The 17,065-nt window shown below is 46.7% G+C and overlaps 1 protein-coding gene across 6 annotated transcripts in view; it reads right to left on the bottom strand.

Moving 5' to 3' along the window:
* LOC117005044 (BDNF/NT-3 growth factors receptor-like) overlaps positions 1–3,198 on the bottom strand; it is a 333,795-nt gene extending 330,597 nt beyond the window's left edge. For 4 of the 6 annotated variants that reach the window (XM_033076269.1, XM_033076272.1, XM_033076273.1 and 1 more), the window contains exons 1-2: positions 2,825–3,198; positions 2,348–2,736 (exon numbers count right to left, since the gene is read on the bottom strand). In XM_033076269.1, the coding sequence (XP_032932160.1) occupies positions 2,348–2,670 (323 nt within the window). In that variant the 5' untranslated portion in view covers positions 2,671–2,736; positions 2,825–3,198. The remainder of the gene's footprint in view (positions 1–2,347; positions 2,737–2,824) is intronic. The other 2 variants (XM_033076270.1, XM_033076271.1) reach the window with 2 other exon arrangements.
* Positions 3,199–17,065: the final 13,867 nt, after the last annotated feature.

Genomic DNA, 17,065 nt, shown 5'->3' with positions numbered 1-17,065 from the left:
CATCTCCTGATAAATTCAGTAGTCCCAATTATTTTTAGCTCACCAAATACAACATGTAGTGTTACAGAATGATATGGTAAAAATTGCAAAGAAATATGAAATTTAACAGTGATGCTGAAAAAAAACACAGAAAATAATGAAACCAAAAAATATCAATGGAAAATGACTGGACATGTTTTAAGTTGGTGTTGGGGGTTGGGGGAGTTTTAGAAATTTTTCCCATTATTATGTTAAGCTGGCCAGGGCGGCTCCCCTTTAGCTGTTAAGTGCTCAAGACAAAAGGAATAGCTGGGCTGGCCCGATTTGCTCAATTGCGGAGGGGGGTTTGAGGGGTGGGGGTGGATGGTGGAGTGCTGTTTTGTCCTTCTGGGGGTGGGGGGACACTCGAAGTTCACCGGCCCAAACTCGGGAAGAGAGGTTGCTCTCCGTGGTGGGACCAGGCCCCTGCACTCCGACTGCTACAGCTTCCTGCTTCTGAGAACAGTGCTGAGAACTGGAACGCCGACGGTGAGCGGAGTTCTTTTCCTGCACCTTTTCTCCCACCTGGGATGGCTCTGTCACCTCGATCCCCTGCTCCTGCAGTAGCCGCGAATGAGAGGCTGCCCTGCCCTGCTCCATCGGGACTGTGCGGAGGAGGGCATCTGTGACTGAAAAAAGGGACTGAGACTGAGTTTCGTTCTGTTCTGTCACTGATTTTTTTTTTTTTCATAGCTGATGTTGTTTTTTGTTTGTCTTGTAGATCTATCAGTAAAGAACTGTTATTCCAAACCCATACCTTTTGCCTGAGAGTTCCTGAATTTCCAAATTGTAGTAAACTGGGAGGGAGGGAATTTTTCACTATCCATTTTTGAAAGAAAAAAACTCTCGCCTTTTTCTTTTCCTGACAATACTGTCCCTTTAAACCTGGACAGTTGGTCACATCTAGCATATATATTTACATATGCATTTCTTCTCTGATCTTTTAAACAGAGCTTAAGTTCTAGGGGGAAATTGCTGAGTTACCTGCAAATTGAATAACCATGCCAGCAAAAGTTATAAAAATGAGCAATCATGCATAACAAGATTTTCTTTTAATTAAGCAATTCACAGAATATTAAACAAAATCTGAAACAATAACTGTTGCAACAACTTAAAAATATTACTTCACTCTCTTAGGTCCTAAAAATTTACCCAAGGTAGGCCCTATATGAGTAGAAGAAATTAATGTCTCCAGTTTTTCCCCCATGTACCGCACATACATAAAGAAATGCAGTAAACTGACTATAAGAAACTGCAGAAAGGTAGCCCAAGAGCTAGAACTAATCTGAAGTCCCACCAAATTTAATGGCATTTTCACATTGTTTCTAAAGAAAACTGAAAAAGAGGAGAAATAAAGAGAAGGGAAAGTTAGAAATCTGAATATATTTTGGAGGGAAATGTTCTGTTATCTTTTTTTATTGAAAGTGTCATAGGAAATAATGCAGAAACAGCAGGTGCTGAGGAAGATGAAAATGGACAAAACAGAGGGTTTTTTTCACCATGTCTATCATCTAAAATATGGTATGCAAAACTTTTGCTTAGCATGTTTCTGCAGCTTTTCTCAGACAATGTATGTAGATTTCACAGATCTGTAAAGAGGGTGAAGGACTGAACACTAAAAGCTACTGGGTTCCTTTACTGAAATCATTTGCAGTCAAAGTAATGACACATGGGTAAAAGGGGAAAAAACAATCAAAAAAACCCTTCCACTTTCTTCACTATTAATGAGGGTTTCCTACTGCTCCAACACTTGCTGAGAGACATTGCAATGCTCATTCTCCTGCAGACAGTCTTTTCTCCTTTCAGCGACCTTATAGGGACGGGCAAAGAAGGTTCACGTGCCTATGGACAGAGCATTCACTGTACTCTCCATTCACAGGAATAAACGGAGGGGACAAATATTTTAAAAAGAGAAATGTAAAACAGTTCCAAAACTGCCACGGACGCAGAAGGGAGTTTTGGATGATGCACACTTCACCCACCCACACACCACGCCCCAGCAGATACAAGAGCCGGGGACGGTACTTGACTGCGTGCTTTTGCAATCCCAGATATTTCCGCGGACCCCCGACCTCCACGCCGACTTTCCCAGGAAATCGTACCGCGAGCAACTAGCATTATCATCTAAATGGGTTCGAAATTATATATCTGGGAAGTCAAGTCCTAATTAAATCACATCGGACTTTTAAGCTTCCAGCTAGAACATCAGTTTGCGGAGCAAGTGAATTTCAGTGCAGTGAACTTCCCCTCTGCCGGTCGTCCCCAAGTCGCTCCGGCGGCTCCATCCCCGCCACCCACTCTCCCGGGGCTGGGTCCAAGTCGTACTCACATTTCGGTGACATTTAAGCCCTCGGCGTTCCGCTGCGGGACAGGGAAGGAGATAATACCTGGCGCCGGCTCCGTGCACCACATCCGAAAGGAGCTGCAGCGGCAGGACACGGGGCAGCCCAGCGCGCTCCACCAGGACCCCAGAACCAGGCAGCACAAGCCCCACAGCCAGGGCAAGTCGGGCCCCGGCCATCTTCGCCGCCAGGACGCCATGCCGCCCCCACTCACTCCAGCGCTGCCTCGACGTCTTCCACCTACTGCCACTGCCGAGAAGCACGATTGGAGGGTGCGCAGCTTTCGGAACCGCGGACGAGTACCCCGCATCCAGGGTTCTCATGGACGCACCGCAGCCGCCTGGGAGGCTTTGCGGGGGGGCAGGATCAGGTGCTGCTGTGGAACAGAGACAGAAAAGGGTGATGAGAAGCGAGAGGGAACGCCGACACCGCACGGCACGTCATGGCGCGGCCCTCCCTAGTACCTGCCCTGGCCCCGTTGGCGGGCAGCGACGGCGCCTGACTCGTGGCGGTCCCTGATGATGCTGCAAAACGCGCGGAGCGGCCGAGACAGGTGGCAGAGGCAACGCTTCTACCTGCGAGGGCTCAGCCGACCGCTGTCCGCAGTAGAGAAGAAATGGAAGAAACAATGCAAGTCACGGCGGAAGCGGAAGACAGAGAGCTGTGCTTGTCACTTTAAGCACACTGTATCCTCCTTCCTCCAGATGACAAGAGAGACAAAGAAGAATATAGACCAGGAGAGACACAGGGGCAGAAAGGGGGAGAATAGAGGGGCGAACAGACGGGGAAAGAGAAAGTGAAACACAGGGAAAGCAATGACAGAGAGAGACAGAGACCTAGAGAGCGCGCGAGAGAGATGGGGACAGACTGAGGAGAACACACGTGAGAGAGGGAGACAGGGAGAGATAGAGGCAGAAGTGAGGAGCAAGAAGGAGAGTTATCCTTTATGTGAAAGAGCTGCTGGAATGTATGGAGTTCTGTCTAGGGATGGATGATGAACCAACTGAGAATTTATGACTAAGGATTAAAAAGCAAACCAATACAGTCAATATTGTAGTGGATGTCTGCTTTAGACTGACTGATCAGTAAGAACAAGTAGATGAGGCCTTCTACAAACAACTAGAAGTAACCTCATATTTGCAGGCCCTGTTCCTCATGAGGAACTTCAGCCACCCCAATATTTGCTGGTGTTCTACACTGGGGGAGGGTGAGAGAAAGACAGATGGTGAGGAGTTCTTTCTCTGTCTCAATAAGAAAGTCCCAACAATAAATGGCTTAATAAAATAGTTGTTTAAATAAGACAGAATAAGAAGAGGAATATAAATAACACATGGAACTCCATGTTCATGCAGAGTTGGACAGACTCTGTATGGATTTCTCACATGACATGGGCAAATTCTGTCCATGGAGAGAGGTTCTTCCTTTTTGGTCATTCCAGTTATCATATAATTTTCTAACAAGAAAACAACTCTATTCATAAAATAATGTTTGCATGATAACTTTTTACTACATTTTTAGATAAACACAAAACCATGCATGTAGTGCAATTACCAGTACCAAGTGGGAACTCACTGAAGGTTTCTCTGTTAAAACAAGTTGGCTATGTTTGTCATTTGGCCAAGGAATCTATAGAAAAATGCTAACCTGATGGCCACACTATACATGGAGTACAACACAGGTCTGGGTCTATTCAGGTTAACTGTTATGGTGATCATTAACTCCTCCATGTACAGTGGTCTCCCAGTCAGGATCCCTAAAAGTGAAGGGACAACACAGCAGGGCAGAAACAATCAAGGAGTTTCCTGAAGAGCATCAATGACCGTACTCTGACACAAATGATAGAAGGGTTAAGACAGAGAGATGCTCTGCAGAACCTCATACTGGCAAAAAAAGGAGGGGCTCATTGAGAATTTGGAGGCTGAAGGCAGTCTTGGCTGCAGTGTCCATGAGATGGTGGAGTTCAGGATCCTGATAGGAGGAACCAGGGTAAAAAGCAGGTTCACAACCTGAGGGTGGAAGCAGAGAGAGGTAACCTAAGAGGAATACAGAGACATTGTCCTATCCTCCAGTGATGAAGTCAAGAAAATTAAAGCCAAAATGGAATCTAGTCTGGCCAGGGATGTGAAAGAAAACAAAAAAGGCTTGTCTAATGTTACATGTTCTGGTTCTACAGGATATGGAAAGATTGAAATACTGAATGTCTACTTTGCCCTCAGTCTTTACTAGCAAGACCAACCTTCAAGAATACCAGGCCCCTGAGGCCAGGGGGAAAAGGTTGGGGCAAGGCAGATGTACCCTTGGTGGAACAGGATCAGGTAATGGAAGACTACAGTAATTTCACGAATACAAACCGCACCATTTTGACTAAGATTTTGCTCCCAAACCGGAAATGCGGCTTATACTCAGGAGCGGCTAATATGTGAATAATTTTCTGACATTTACAACCCCAGAAGTGCCAGCCAGGGTGCCGAGCCGAGCACCTGCCAGTAAAATCCAGGATTTCGCTATTGTTACAAATTGGTTACTGTGTTGCATGGCGGGTGGGGCCAGCTCAGCGCTGGCAGCGTGGGGGGAGGGAGGAAGGCAGGGGAGTTCCCTACTTCAGGCAGGGGAGAGGCAGGGGGCTCTGTGCTGACATCCCCACGGCTCGGGGAGGAGGCGGAGGGCTCCGCCCCCGCCCTTCGCCGCCGCGGCAGGAGCAGGGCCGGGGCGAGCGAGCCCAGAGGCAGCGGCCAGCCCCGAGCGGCCCCACCGAGCTGGGCCACCTGGCCCCGTCAGCAGCCCCGAGCGGGCCGAGCCTGCACAGCCTTAGCTGAGCCAGTAAACCCCCCGCCATGCCACGGTTCTGTTACTATTTGGCAACTTTGTTGCATGCGGGTCCTCACTGCGAACGACAGAGCGGCTTATACTCAGGTGCGGCTTATTTATGGACAAAGAACGAAATATTTACCAACACCCAGAGATGCGGCTTATACAGTAATTTCACGAATACAAGCCGCACTGTTTTGACCAAAATTTTGCTCTCATACCGTGAAAGTGGCTAATATTCAGGTGCGGCCAATATGTGAATAATTTTCTGACATTTTCAACCCTGGGAGTGCAAACCAAGTCAGTGCAAACTGCAAAGTCGAGCTCCTGCCAGTAAAACCCTGCATTTACGCGGTTGTTACAAATTGATACTCTGTTGCGCGGCAGGTGGAGCTGCTCTGTGCAGGCAGCACAGGGGGTGGGGAAGGCAGGGACAGCTCCCTCCTGCTGGCCCCACGGCTCGGGGGAGGCAGGGACAGCTCTCTCTGCTTGGCCCCACAGCTCGGGGAAAGCAGGGGCAGCTCTCTCCTGCTTGACCCCGCAGCTCGGAGGAGGCAGGGGCTCTCTCCTGCTTGGCCCCGTGGCTCGGGGGAAGGCGGGCAGCTCTCTCCGCTTGGCCCCGCGGCTCGGGGGAAGGCGGGCAGCTCTCTCCTGCTGGCCCCGCGGCTCGGGGGAAGGCGGGGTTCTCTCCTGCTTGGCCCCGCGGCTCGGAGGAGGCAGGGGCTCTCTCCGCTTGGCCCCGCAGCTCGGGGGAAGGCGGGCAGCTCTCTCCGCTTGGCCCCGCGGCTGGGGGGAAGGCGGGCAACTTTCTCCGCTTGGCCCCGCGGCTCGGGGGGCTCCCGTCCCCGCGTGCCGCCGCCGCAGGAACAGGCAGGCTCCATCCCCGGCTCCCATGGCCGCTGCAGGTGCCGGCGGGCTCTGTGCCCCCCCTGCCGCCGTGGGGTAGCGCCGGGCCGGGGTGACCAAACCCAGTGGCAGCGGCGGCCGGCCCCGAGCATCCCTGCTGAGCGGCAGCGCCGAGCTGGGCCACCCAGCCCTGTCGGCAGCCCTGAGCCCTCATGGCCCGAGCCGAGCCAGTAAACCCCGCCCTGCCGCGATTCTGTTACTAATTGGCAACTTTGTTGCACGCGGGTCCTCGCTGCGAACACAGAGCGGCTTATACTCGGGTGCAGCTTATTTATGGACAAAAACCGAAATGTTTGCCAACACCCGGCGATGCGGCTTATACTCAGTGCGGCTTGTATTCGTGAATTTACTGTACTCAGTGCGGCTTGTATTCGTGAAATTACTGTAATGCTAACTGGATGCAGACAAGTCCAGAGGCCCTGATGGGATGCACCCACAAGTGCTGAGGGAGCTAGCAGATGTCATTGCAAGACCACTCTTGATAATCTTTAATTATGGAATCATATAATCATAGAATGGTTTGGGTTGGAAGGGACCTTAAAGATCATCTAGCTCCAACCAAAGGTTCCAGAATCATCAGGAGTAGTCAGCATGGATTAACCCAAGGGAAGTCATGCTTGACTATATTGAGTCCGGTTGGGATGGAGTTAGCCTTCATATTGTTATGCTTTGTAGTTGTAGCTAGATAAGTGTTGATAACACACTGATATTTTAGCTACTGCTGAGTAGCGGTGGCACAGCATCAAGTCTCCCTCTCTGTAAGGCCCCAATCAACTCACTGAAAGAGCTTTACAGTGGTTCATGTACTCTGGGTTAAATGCATGGGAGAAATACCGACCAGATATTCTCAAGAGGTCAAAAAAACACAAAAGTACTGGTAAACTATAGAAAATCAGGGAAAATTGGCAAAATATTTAGTACAACATCCAATCAACATAAAACTCTTCTCACAGCATTAATTTGGCCTATTCAACTTAGCAAACTTTAAACACATTTGATATTAAGTTACTCAAAATGTTCCAAGAGGGAATTAGAAGAAGGAGAGAGAGACAGAAAATATATAGAAAAGCACACATATAGCTACCAACTCCTGGTTACCAGTGGCGTCCAGATATAAACTCCAAGAGGGTGTAGGGTGAAGACTAAGGGGGTAACGGTGGAATTTTTTTCGTGCTGTATTCAAAACACACAGATAAGATTTCAGCTCTCTCTGAGCTGGCAGCAGTGATCTCCGAGTGCTCAGCTTTTGCAGAGAGAGAGAGACAGGGAGTTTTTCTTTGCTTTTTTTGCTGGTTTTCCTCCTTAGCTATGGCAAGAAAGGTTTTCCCTGGACTGTGCCTTCTTTTTCTAGGACTGTTCAGCTTCTCTCCTGTTATAGATGTGTGACGTGATGGTTGGCCCTCACAATTAAGAGATGAATATTATGTATATATTAAGAGAAGTTTTGTAAATGTATAGTTATGTTATTATAATATGTCCTCCCATAGTCCTCTTTCCCCTCCCCCTTGTAATAGCCTTGGTAATTGGGGCATTTGGGGAGGGCTGGCTTGTTACTAGGAGGCATGGCAAAATGACACCTGACCTCCAATCAAGATATAAGAAAGTAATATCCACCAATGGACAGCAGAGAAAGAGTTGACTGACAAGACTTTGGGAGGGGCTAAGGGTATAAAAAGCACAGCATTCATTTTGTAAATGACCATGTGGCTGCCAGTCACAGGGACTCCTAGCGCTGCGCTTGCTCCTTATTCAGTCTTTTATTGTAGTTTTGTTAAGGTTTACTAAACCTTTGAAATTCTAAAAGTGAGTGTTGTTTCTCACACTCCAGTCCAGGACATCAGGAGAATCACCTGGGGGCCCCCCAAGCTCCATGCCAAGCCTGGCACGCTGGGCCCGAGTCCCAGAGAGACTGAGCCACACCCACAGAAGGACTCTTTCTGAATTTGCCATCTCTTCAGAATAGCAAGACGTTTTTTCAGGAAAATTAATCCACAAACACTAGAGGTTTATGTCCAAAAAGGAGACAGAGGAGTCCTTTTTGCTTTATTCGAATAAAGGGAGAGGTCATGGGGCATTCCCCTGGGATCTCTCAAATTTTTGGAGGACGCAGCCTCCTTTTATCCTAATTTCCTGGCTGAATTTCCCTCTGTCTTTCCTCATTGGCTGAGGTACTTGAGAGGTATAGACTTCCCGGAATACCTGATACCTGAGATTCCCCTCTAAAATATAACCCTCCCTTTTAATTTTTAATTCTTATAGAATTCATGGTTTTTCCCCATTGCTTCTTTCATCTTTCAATATCCAATTTCATTTATCAGTAAACCTACAGTTTGTTTGTAAAGGCAAATATCTTTTTCCATTCATCAATCAGTGGAATCCATCCCATTGTTTCTTTTATCTCTCAGTGCAAGTCTTATCTACCAGCAGACTCACAGCTTGTTTGTAAAGACAAATCCAACATTCCTCTCAGTTTTATTGCTTAATATTACTAATTTTTTTATGCTTGTGAGTACTTGCTTGTTAAATAAACAGTTTTTTCCCCTAAACCAGGATACCCGGTGAACTCTCTCCCCTTATTTGAATAAAGTTGAAGGACTCCTCTATCTCCCTTTTGGACATAAACCTCTGGTGTTGGTGGATTTTCCTGACAGTTGGGGATTCCATCTGGTATCCTTCGACCGTCTAGGTCTGGTGTGCAGCAAGAGGAGCTGGAGGTGTGCCTCACCCAGATTTGGTGATCAGCTCCCTTCAGTGCTGGCCGGCACCGGGTGTTTGATTGGGTACCCGAGACTCTCCGAGAGACAGACAAGAGGTGGACCAGGGGTGTCCATGAAGGGGTCCACAGGGAGAGGTGGACCAGAGGGTTCCATGAAGAGTCCATAGGAAAGGACCACTGGACATGGATGCCCAGAGGGGGCAGTAAGGGAAAGTCAGGAAGGGTCTTGGCAAATCTCACTGGTGAGTACAACTTCGGGGAGTAAAACATGGCAGGACACTCAGGGTGGGCAACAAAAAAAGTCGAAAAAAGGGTCTCAACTATATGGACGACACTCCCAAAATACCGCCAAAGGGTCCTTTAGGAGAATGTTGAGCGGGTTTGCACATTCTCCCAGAGGTAGTTACAAGGACATGGACGTCCAGAGCGGGCAATAAGAGAGAGGAACTGAGAAAGGGTCTCGGCAACCCAAGCCCAGAGAGGGCAATGTGGTGTTGGTTTGGGAAAGGATTGGTCAAAGGGGAGCGTGGAGAAATATGGCTGAGGCAGATAGCAGCAGGAGGCTATGTGATAAGGAAAGATTGGGAAGTTCTCTGCGTTATCTTCAAAATCTGCAGTCTAATACAGGGCCAGCTGCAAGTCTTTTGTATTCCTGGCTTCCAGGATAGGGAAAAACAGGGAAGTATTGCTCCTACACCCCCACCCTTCCCCAGGTCATTAGCCAAGGTGGAGGATTTGGGTTTGTCCACTTGCCATTCGGGACTTAAAAGGGGTTTCTGTCCGAGGCCAGGTGCGACTGGTAGCACGGGCTGGGGACCAGTGGGGGAGATGCAGGACCGAGCCGAGGTTCTGGGACACCCGGGGGATGGGTGCTGGGTGGTGCCCAATGACACCACCCCCGCGGGCAGAGGCTGCAGTGACTCCCTGACCCCATGAGGTTGCAGGACGCCCCAGCCGCCTGCCTGTCCCTGTAGCACTGTCGCCTGTGCCAACCCATCAGGACCTGGTGCTTTTCAGAGCTTGTGGTGCTGCAAGAGTGGCCCAGGGCCCAGACTGGTGTGCTGCAGGGGTGTCTGGACGCTGCGACTGGACAGGGAGTGGCTTTGAAGTGCACTGTAAGGTACTGTGACCAACTTTGGTATATGGTGTAAGAGACAATGTGTCACCAAAGCCTGGCCTGATACACGAAGGCATTTGTTTAGGTCACTGGAGAAATGAGTGATTTTTAGCTGTGGGAGAATGAGTACCCACAGGCAATAGCAAGGGGACTAGAGGAAGGGCAGAATAAGTCCCTGGATGAATTGGTTAAAAAGATATGAAAGAAGGGATGAAGAAAAGGTGAAAGTACAGGCAAGAATAATGAGTTTTTACAACCCCCGATGGGAAAAAATGCAGGGAGCCCCAGGACCAAAGGGAAGGGGGCAGCCACCAGGACAGCGATTGGGAAGGAACGAAACATTAGAAATGGATTGTTCCAGGTGTCAGGATCTGCTATCACACTGGGGGCTCAACCAAGAAGTGCATTTCCTAGTAGCGATGTCCAAAAGATAGGCTGGAAATAAATCTCCATAGACCGATGTCTATAGAGCAGGTGCTTGTTTATTGCAGCGCTGGTGGTAAGGGGATCTCCACCTAACTCACCCAACTTTGTCAAGTGCTGTGGTATATTTATACAGTAAGTATTGCTCAGTGTTACTATGTCACTATAACATCATCACATATGCGCCAGAACTAATTTACATAGTATAATGTCATGGTTATAAATAGTTCTTTTGCACTGTGCTTGCACATCCCCAATTCAAGGGTCGTTGGGTGTCTTTGATGAAGGCTTCCAAGATCTTCTTCGCATCTGAACTTTTCAACTTTGTCTTCGGAGCATGCGCAGTTACAGTGTTCCTTGGTCTGTCTAGTCCTAAGCGACCTAAATTATTTATTTTGTGGCTAATTGGCTTTACATTTGCCAATTTTTTATTAGTACTATACTTATCTATCTCTAAAGCTACCCACAGGGTGAGGTTTTTTCTTCTTTTTTGTCTATTCAGCATTAAGCAATGAGTTAACTATATACTAGCCATTACATTGTATAGAAAGTTATTTATATCAGGTTATATAAGTATAAAAGGTTATGTATAAAAGGTTATGATTCAGGTCATATAGGTATCAGGTTATATAGATATATAAAAATTAATGATTTAAGTTATATTGATATCAGGTTATATTGATATCTTATAACTCAAGCTATATAAGCACCTTGTAACTTTGACCTAAGTTATATAGGCATCAGTAGACATGGAAACTTCTCTCTCTATGCCAAAGGGGGAACAATTGCTCAAACATTCTTTTCATAGGTGGAAAAGATGTGTGTGTTAATTTGAGTTTTGCCAGCAAATAAAAGTAACTGCTCATGACAGTTTACTGAATGTATGAGATGAGTCACCCCAGGACAGATGGGTTTGAAAAGCATGAGTTTCTCATTATTCCTAGTTGTTGTTATGGTTTGCTAGTGTCAGGATTATTAATCCACAAACACCAGAGGTTTATGTCCAAAAAGGAGACAGAGAAGTCCTGCAACTTTATTTGAATAAAGGGAAAAATCATGGGCATTTCCCCTGGGGTCTCTCAAATTTTTAGGGAACATAGCCTCCTTTTTACAGTAATTTCACGATAAGCCGCACTGAGTATAAGCCGCATTTCTGGGTGCCAGCAACTTTTCATTCTTTGTCCATATATAAGCCGCACCTAATTATAAACCACACTTCGGGTTCGGACAAAAATTTTAGTCAAAATAGGTGATGTTGTTCTTGTTTGTCTTGTAGATATATCAGTAAAGAACTGCTATTTCTAAACCCACACCTTTGCCTGAGCCCCCCCCCCTCTAATTTCCAAATTATAGTAAACTGAGAGGGAGGGGATTTTCACTCTCCATTTTAGAAAAAAAAACCTCCTGCCTTTTTTCTGGCAGTACCTGCCCTCTAAACCAGGACAGGGATAAAATACCAAGTGGCTTGTGAGCCCCCTGTGTTTATCAGGAAACACACCTCCTCTCGATCCAGACCCACCTTAAAAGTTAGCAAGGGCTCCAGTGTGGTGGGTCCCTGGTATAATGGCAGCTCCTGACACCCCTAACAATCCATCTCCATTATCCTCTGGGCTTCCTCCTCCTGAGGGTCCAGTTGTCTCTGCGGACATTCCCATTTCCATTGTCCCTCTGCCCTGCAGATAGCACACTGATTCTTTCCCAACTGCTGTTTGGGTTGGCTCTCCCCTGCTGCAGAGGGAATGCTTCTCCCACTTCCTTGTGGCCGACTCAGTCCCTTCTATCCTGGGGGACTCCTTTGGTACTGAGGTTTATCCCCTCTGGGGCCGTAAAACTCTTTGCCTTTGCTTTCACATTTTCCTCATCCCTTCTTACATACACTTGCTGTATCTTTCTAACCAGTTCATCCAGAGACTTATTCTGTTCTTCCTCTAGCCCTCACCCCTGCTACTTCCTGTAGGGACTCATTGTCTCACAGCTCAAAAGCATTCATTTTTCCAGTGAACCAAACAAAATCCTTAAAAGATTTTTCCTTATTGCCCCCTTTGGGCATCTATGTCTTTAGTTACCTCTGGGAAAATGTGTAAACTAACTCAGCATTCTTCCAAGGGATTCTTCAGAGATATTTTGGGATTGTCATCCCTTTTTCTGGGACCCCTTCCCAGCTTTACCTTTGCAACCCTCCATGGCAAGCAGCAGGGTGATGAAAAGAGCAGTGAGTAGGTGAGCTCCTCATTCTTGTTAGCCACACAGGCACAGGGCGGGGCTTTCCTCCGGCGAGCGGCAGGGTGATTAAAAAAGGGCTCTAGGGAGCGCAGTGACCCAGAGGGAGGCAAACAGGAGTGGGCAAACAAGGGCATGGCACGTCTCTGAGGGCGTGGCGTGTCAGTTTGCACGGCAGTTTATGCAGCAGTTTGCGCAGGCAAACAGATAGGGTTTCAGGTTTCCTCCTGCTAGGGAGGGTTTCAGTTTGTTGTTTGTTGTGATTTTGTTGTTGGTTGGTTCTGGGTTTTTTGTTAGTATTGCTTTTTATACAATCAACATCACCGGTTAGTAAAAGTGTATGTAGTGAAATAGAACCCTCCAAAAAGGATGTGTCTGTCCAGACCCCTTCCTGTGCAGAGTGTTTTAGCTTATCAGTGGTACCAGGGAGCATTGCAAAAGTCTGCTGTCGTTGTTGAGATGGACACAACATTCCAAGGTTCATGCTGCAACAGCAAACTTTATTTTCCAGAACTCACATTTATAGGGATTTCAAAAATCCTACATGCTCAATCCTGATTGGCTAGAAAGTAGTTACCACCCAGTTCATTGACCAATAGCTGCCTGCATACATGCTCATCTGGGATTGGCTGGTGTCCATTGTTTGCATTTGAATCTCTTGGCCTCTCAGTGCCTTCTTCATAGAGATGTTTATTTCTTTTCCTTTAACAGTATAGGCTGGTCGAGTTATGTTCAGAGTTTCTTATGAGTGTGAGGCCTCCAGGGCAGCTGTTGGCTGTCACAGTCTGCCTGTGGTGTGAACTGGTGAATTATCTCCTTCTGCTGGTAACTGAGCTTAAGGAGGAAGTGGAAAGACTGAGGAGTATTAGGGAAAATGAAAGGTAAATAGATTGGTGGAGTTCTGCCCTTCCAACCTTGAGGGAAGCCCACCAGGAGTCAGAGGACTCCCATGCCTCCCATCGTCAAGCAATAGAAGGACACCTGATTGATGAAGGGGAGTGGAAATGGGTCCCTACTCAGGGAGGTAATAAAAATTCCCCACGTGCCACTTCAGAATAGGTATGAAGCCCTGGATCTAGCGAGTCAGCCAGATAATGTACAAGAAAATGATCTGACTGGTGAGCCTCCCAATTACGCTTCACCTGTCAAATGGATCACTATTTCTAGTATTAAAAAGAAAAGAAAAGAAGGGTAGTCGTAGTAGATTACTCCCTTTGGAGGAGAATAGAGGGCCCCATGTGTCTACTGGACCCATCCCACAGGGAGGTCTGCTGCCTCCCTGGGGCTCAGGTATGGGATATTACCAGGAGACTCCCTGGGCTGATTCAGTCCTCTAATTATTACCCATTGCTGATACTCCAGGCTGGCAGTGATGAGACTGAAAAGAAGAGCGTCAGGGCAATTAAAAGGGACTTTAGGGCACCGAGTCAAGTGGTTGATAGAGCAGGAGCACAGGTAGTGTTTTGCTCAGTCCCTTTGGTGGCAGAGACAAAAGATGAAATTAATAGGAGAGACTACATAATCAACAAGTGGCTCAAGGGTTGGTGTCATCAGCAGAATTTTGGGTTCTTTGATCATGGGGAAACTTTTTTGGCACCTGGCCTGCTGGAACTGGATGGGCTCCATCTCTCTGTTAAGGGCAGAAGGATTTTAGCTCATGAACTGGCAGAACTCGTTGAGAGGGCTTTAAACTAGGTTTGAAGGGGGAAGGGGATGCAGCTGGGCTCTCTGGAAGCAGGCCCAAGGGTAGTAAGCCTGAGGTAGGGGTGAAATCAGTAGCCCAGATGAAGTGCATATATACTAATGCATACAGCATGGGTAACAAGCAAGAAAAACTGGAAGCCATGGTACAACAGCAAAGCTATGATGTAGTCACCATCACAGAAATGTGATGGGACAACTCACATAGCTGGAGCCCTGAGCTGGATGGCGACAAGCTCTTCAGAAGAGACAGGGAGGCTTTTGATGCCATGGATATTGAAATTAATGACAATGAAGTTGAATGCCTATGGGTAAGAATTAAGGGGAAGGCCAACAAGACTGACATCCTGCTGGGAGTCTGTTATAGACCACCCAACCAGGAAGAAGAGGTGGAAAACTTATTCTACAAGCAGCTGAAGAATGTTTCAGGATCACCAGCCCTTGTTCTTGTAGGTGACTTTAACCTACCAGACATCTGCTGGGAACTTAATACAGCCAAAAAAAAGGCAGTCCAGGAAGTTCTTAGAGTGTATGGAGGACAACTTTTTGTCTCAGCTGGTGAGTGAGCCCACTGGGGAGGGACTATGTTAGACCTGTTGTTTGAAAATAGAGATGGGCTGGTGAGAGATGTGGTGGTTTGAGACCACTTGGAACATAGTGATTGTGAAATTATAGAGTTCTCGATATTTGGTGAAATGAGGAGGAACAGCAATAAGATTTTTACACTGGACTTCCAGTGGGCAGACTTTGGCCTATTTAGGAGACTTATTCAGAGAGTTCCTTGGTGCGGAGGGTTTCGGCGAGGGAAGAATGCAATCAATCAGTATGATTGGTAAAGCACTGTTCAACTTTATTGCTCTTATCACTCATTATTATACTCTTGCTAAAAGCGTACAGCATACTTGCTATTATTTCATTGGCTCATCGTGTATTCAGCAGGTACATGATTGGCTAAAGCAAGGCAAGCAACAGAGGGTTCCTTTTTTAACATGCTTAGAACGCATTCCCTCAACCACAATGATTAGGACACCTTCTCTCAACCACAAGTTCCTCATCTTCATCCTGTGTCTGGCTTGCAGCTGTCTCAGAGGCAAGCTGACCTTGCAACATATATATATAAGTATATATAGACATATAAATGCTTATACTCAGCATTTATCCTCAACCAGAAGACACTCTAATGAACTATGGCCTTGTTCTATCAACCATTCCCCAACACCTTGGGAAGCAACCCTTAAAAACAAAGGAGTCTAGGAAAGATGGGCATGCTTCAAAACGGAGATCTTGAGGGCACAGGAACACACTGTCCCTGTGTGCTGAAAGATGACTCAACGAGGCAAACATCCAGCCTGCATGGAGAATGAGTTTTTAAAGGAACTTAGGAATAAAAAGAGGATGTATCATCTTTGGAAGGAAGGTCAGGTGTCTCAAGAAATATTTAAGGGGATTGCTAGGGCATGTAGGAAAAAAAATTAGAGAGGCCAAAGCTCAAATCGAGCTTAATTTGGAAACATTTGTAAAGGAGAATAAAAAATGTTTTTACAAACATATTAACAGCAAAAGGAAGGGTAATACCAACTTTTGTTCTCTACTGGATGTGTGAGGGAACTTAGTAACTGCAGATGAGGAGAAGAGGAAGTGGGAAGATGGCTTGTCCTCAGGACAGCTGTCCTCCTGGGTTGGTAGATGGTGTCACAGAGCAGAATGATCCCCCTGTTATCCAGGAGGAGGCAGTTAGAGAACTGCTGAGCTGCTTGGATGTTCATAAATCTATGGGACCATGTGGGATCCATCCCAGGGAGATAAGGGAGCTGGCAGATGAGCTTGTGAAGCTGCTCTCCATCATTTACCAACAGTCCTGGCTCACTGGTGAGGTTCCAGATGACTGGAAGCTGGCCAATGTGAGGCCATTCACAAAAAGGGTAGGAAGGAAGATCCTGGTAATTATAGGCCAGTTACTCTGACCTTGGTACCTGGTAAGTGTCGCTGTTGAGGCGGATGCTACATACAAATAGATGCACTACATTTCAGAAGGCTAATATCTGTTTATTACAACAGCTAGCTGTCTTTTGTACCCACTACAAAGTTTACACTTTATTCATTGGTTACAGTAAATCAACATAACGTTCATTGGTGTAAAACCATCCACACCTCTGTTTTCACAAGACTTTTCTAAAAATACTTTTCCCAGCTGCAGGTTTTCTTTCCCGCTTATCTCCTTCTCCTTCTCTTCTTGGTCCCCAGGCCAACGGCCTTGATAAGATTCCTTTCAGAAATAACCCTTATTCATTAACCCTCTCTGGCTCACAGGCCAGCTGGAAGCCTCTCCAAAATTCCCCCTTTTTTTTACTTGAACCAAGAACGCAACTGCTAAGGATTTTGCAGGGCCCTTGCAGAAATTCAAGCAGACAGCAGGGGGACAAAACAATACTTTGACTTACAAAAAAAACATTCAATTATTCTCATCTTCAAACTTAAAATATTCCCGTAAACTGCCCCATTGCGATCTAACAAGTCCTTACAATACATACTCTCAAAACCCTGGCATCCATAACCATGTGCTACCAATAAAAAAGGTACATTAACAGGGCACATAAAAGATGGATTTTCAAATACCATTACAGACTCCGCAATCCCTTGATGACACATTTGTGGCAGAATGATACCTTCACTTCTAGTTAAATAAATTTTCTTCCACAGAGAGTTACATTTTGTGGCCAAAAGACCAAGTCATCTGTCCAGTCACCAATTAGAACTAAGCAGCATCCTCTTAACTTTACAACTGGCTGCTGCTATCATAATGGGCAACCAACC

Source organism: Catharus ustulatus, chromosome W (assembly GCF_009819885.2).
Source record: "Catharus ustulatus isolate bCatUst1 chromosome W, bCatUst1.pri.v2, whole genome shotgun sequence".
NCBI lineage: Eukaryota > Metazoa > Chordata > Aves > Passeriformes > Turdidae > Catharus > Catharus ustulatus.
The sequence above is the reverse complement of the archived record's forward strand: the minus strand, read 5'-3'. Positions and strand labels throughout refer to the sequence as shown.